This window comes from Octopus bimaculoides, chromosome 9, assembly GCF_001194135.2.
Source record: "Octopus bimaculoides isolate UCB-OBI-ISO-001 chromosome 9, ASM119413v2, whole genome shotgun sequence".
Classification (NCBI taxonomy): Eukaryota; Metazoa; Mollusca; class Cephalopoda; order Octopoda; family Octopodidae; genus Octopus; species Octopus bimaculoides.
Window position 1 is genome coordinate 66521288 of NC_068989.1, and position 2001 is coordinate 66523288.

The 2001-nt window shown below is 32.5% G+C and overlaps 1 protein-coding gene across 2 annotated transcripts in view; it reads right to left on the bottom strand.

The window, feature by feature from the left end:
• Positions 1-120: 120 nt before the first annotated feature.
• The window catches only part of LOC106867622 (trissin receptor), a 165297-nt gene continuing 163416 nt past the window's right edge, over positions 121-2001 (bottom strand). For both annotated transcript variants that reach the window (XM_052970727.1, XM_052970726.1), the window contains one exon: positions 121-1824. In XM_052970727.1, the coding sequence (XP_052826687.1) occupies positions 712-1824 (1113 nt within the window). In that variant the 3' untranslated portion in view covers positions 121-711. The remainder of the gene's footprint in view (positions 1825-2001) is intronic.

Here is a 2001-nt window from a genome sequence, read left to right on the forward strand (position 1 = left end):
ATATATATATATATATACATATAGATAGATAGATAGATAGATAGATAGATAGATAGATAGATAGATAGATAGATAGATAGATAGATAGATAGATAAAACTTCATGGGAAAAGCAGATTTAAGCCAAAGGAATATCAGTTAAAAAAGTCATATCAAAGTATACACTGTAAACGTTTGTTCTGGTAAAAAAGCCTGAATACAAATTTTTAAGGTAAACATTTAGTGCCTGAAGATATTCGACCGTAATCAGTGATCACTTAGCCAAACACAATTGTAAATTTCACAAACTTTATTACTGATGTGTAGATGTTTAACAATAATTTTCCATTTGTTTCTATCATTTCAGAATCCAGGGAAAAGTTCAAAATGGTGTATTGAGTAATCTTTTGGAATCACTTTCAATACTTGAGAAATGCTGGATATAAAAGAGCAACAGGCTGGTTGTTGGTAGAATAAGAAGGATTATTTCTTCTTATGGATGGGATACACGATCAATTTTTTTTTTCTATATTTCAAAGTATCTGTAGAGGTACACGTTTAATAATTTAATGAGAACAGGAGACAAATTCAGTGACATATTGCTGCTCACAAATGTATTCCAGCCATTTTTATCAATGAAAAGTATCTGATCATAAGTCGGGTCAATAAAAGTTAATCGAGAACGAAACAACAAAACCAACGACGATGACAACATTATATGTACGTTTTCAGATTATTTTTTTCTACGACGATTACTACGACAAATAAAAGTGTCTTTAAAACTCTTTCTGAAATTATCAGAGACCAGCGCATAGAGGAGAGGATTTAAACCGCTGTTTGCATAATAAAGTAAATAACATATTGGAGAAAATAAACTTCCAAGAGATCGCGTGTCTGCCCACATGTATAAACAAGATCTGATATGGTAAGGAAGAGCTAATACAGCGAATGAACCAATTATCATTACAAGAAGAATAATGACTTTTCTTCGGGCTTGGATCGCTTTCTGTGTAGTAACTCGTGGATAATTTTTTTGATGATGCTGTTCAGGGCATATCTGACTTGAAATATTGTTGTGCCTTAAAGTTTCTTTAACAAGAGTTACTCTTTGAAGGCTATTTCTGTTACTTGAGTGTCCTTTCATCGATGAACCAGCGCTATTTAGACTGTCTATTGAGTAAATCTCTGTGTTACTCCCACAATCAGTTTCACCTTCGCATTCCGACATGCATTCACTTTCTATATAGGGTTCTCTGTTTGATAAAGTTACTTTGCATTTATCTCTATCCAGAGAAATATCTTTATAACCAGAACACACAAATTCTTTATTTTGATCTTCATACTTTCTGTCGTTCATTTCTCTGCAGGAATGAGAATAATAGTTTTGATTCTCTTTTTGGTTTGAAGAAACACTTTTTCCGCTAACACATTTTCTGTAAGTCTGAGAACTAGTATTCAAAACAAAGTTTTTAGAACTACTGCTTTGCCAAAGCACAGCTGCAATTTTGACGTACATGAATGTAAGCACTGATAATGGAATAGTGTACCAAATGACAAGGTTAGCTAGGACATACGCATTGGTATTTATACTATCAGAACGTATGTAGCAATAAGTGTTGTTGCCAATAACAAACGTATCATAGTCTACAAGTTGAGGAGAGTTGTAGATAATCAAGAATAACCAGATAAATCCTTGTAAGATCTTCAGCCGTCTAAATGTGAACATCTGCTTGGCCTTCAAAGGATACAGTACAGCTATGTATCGTTCCACTGAAATTACCGTAAGAAGCAGTACAGGCACGGTCAAACTCATGTAATGAACAAAGTAGTACAATTTACACATCACCTGCAAAAAAAAAGCCAACTAAAATTAGCATACATATATACACATATGCGTATACGCACACATGCACGCACGCTTACATACATATACAGACACACATACATACATATATAAATAAATAAATATATATGTATATAATATACATACATACATATATATATATATATATATATATATATA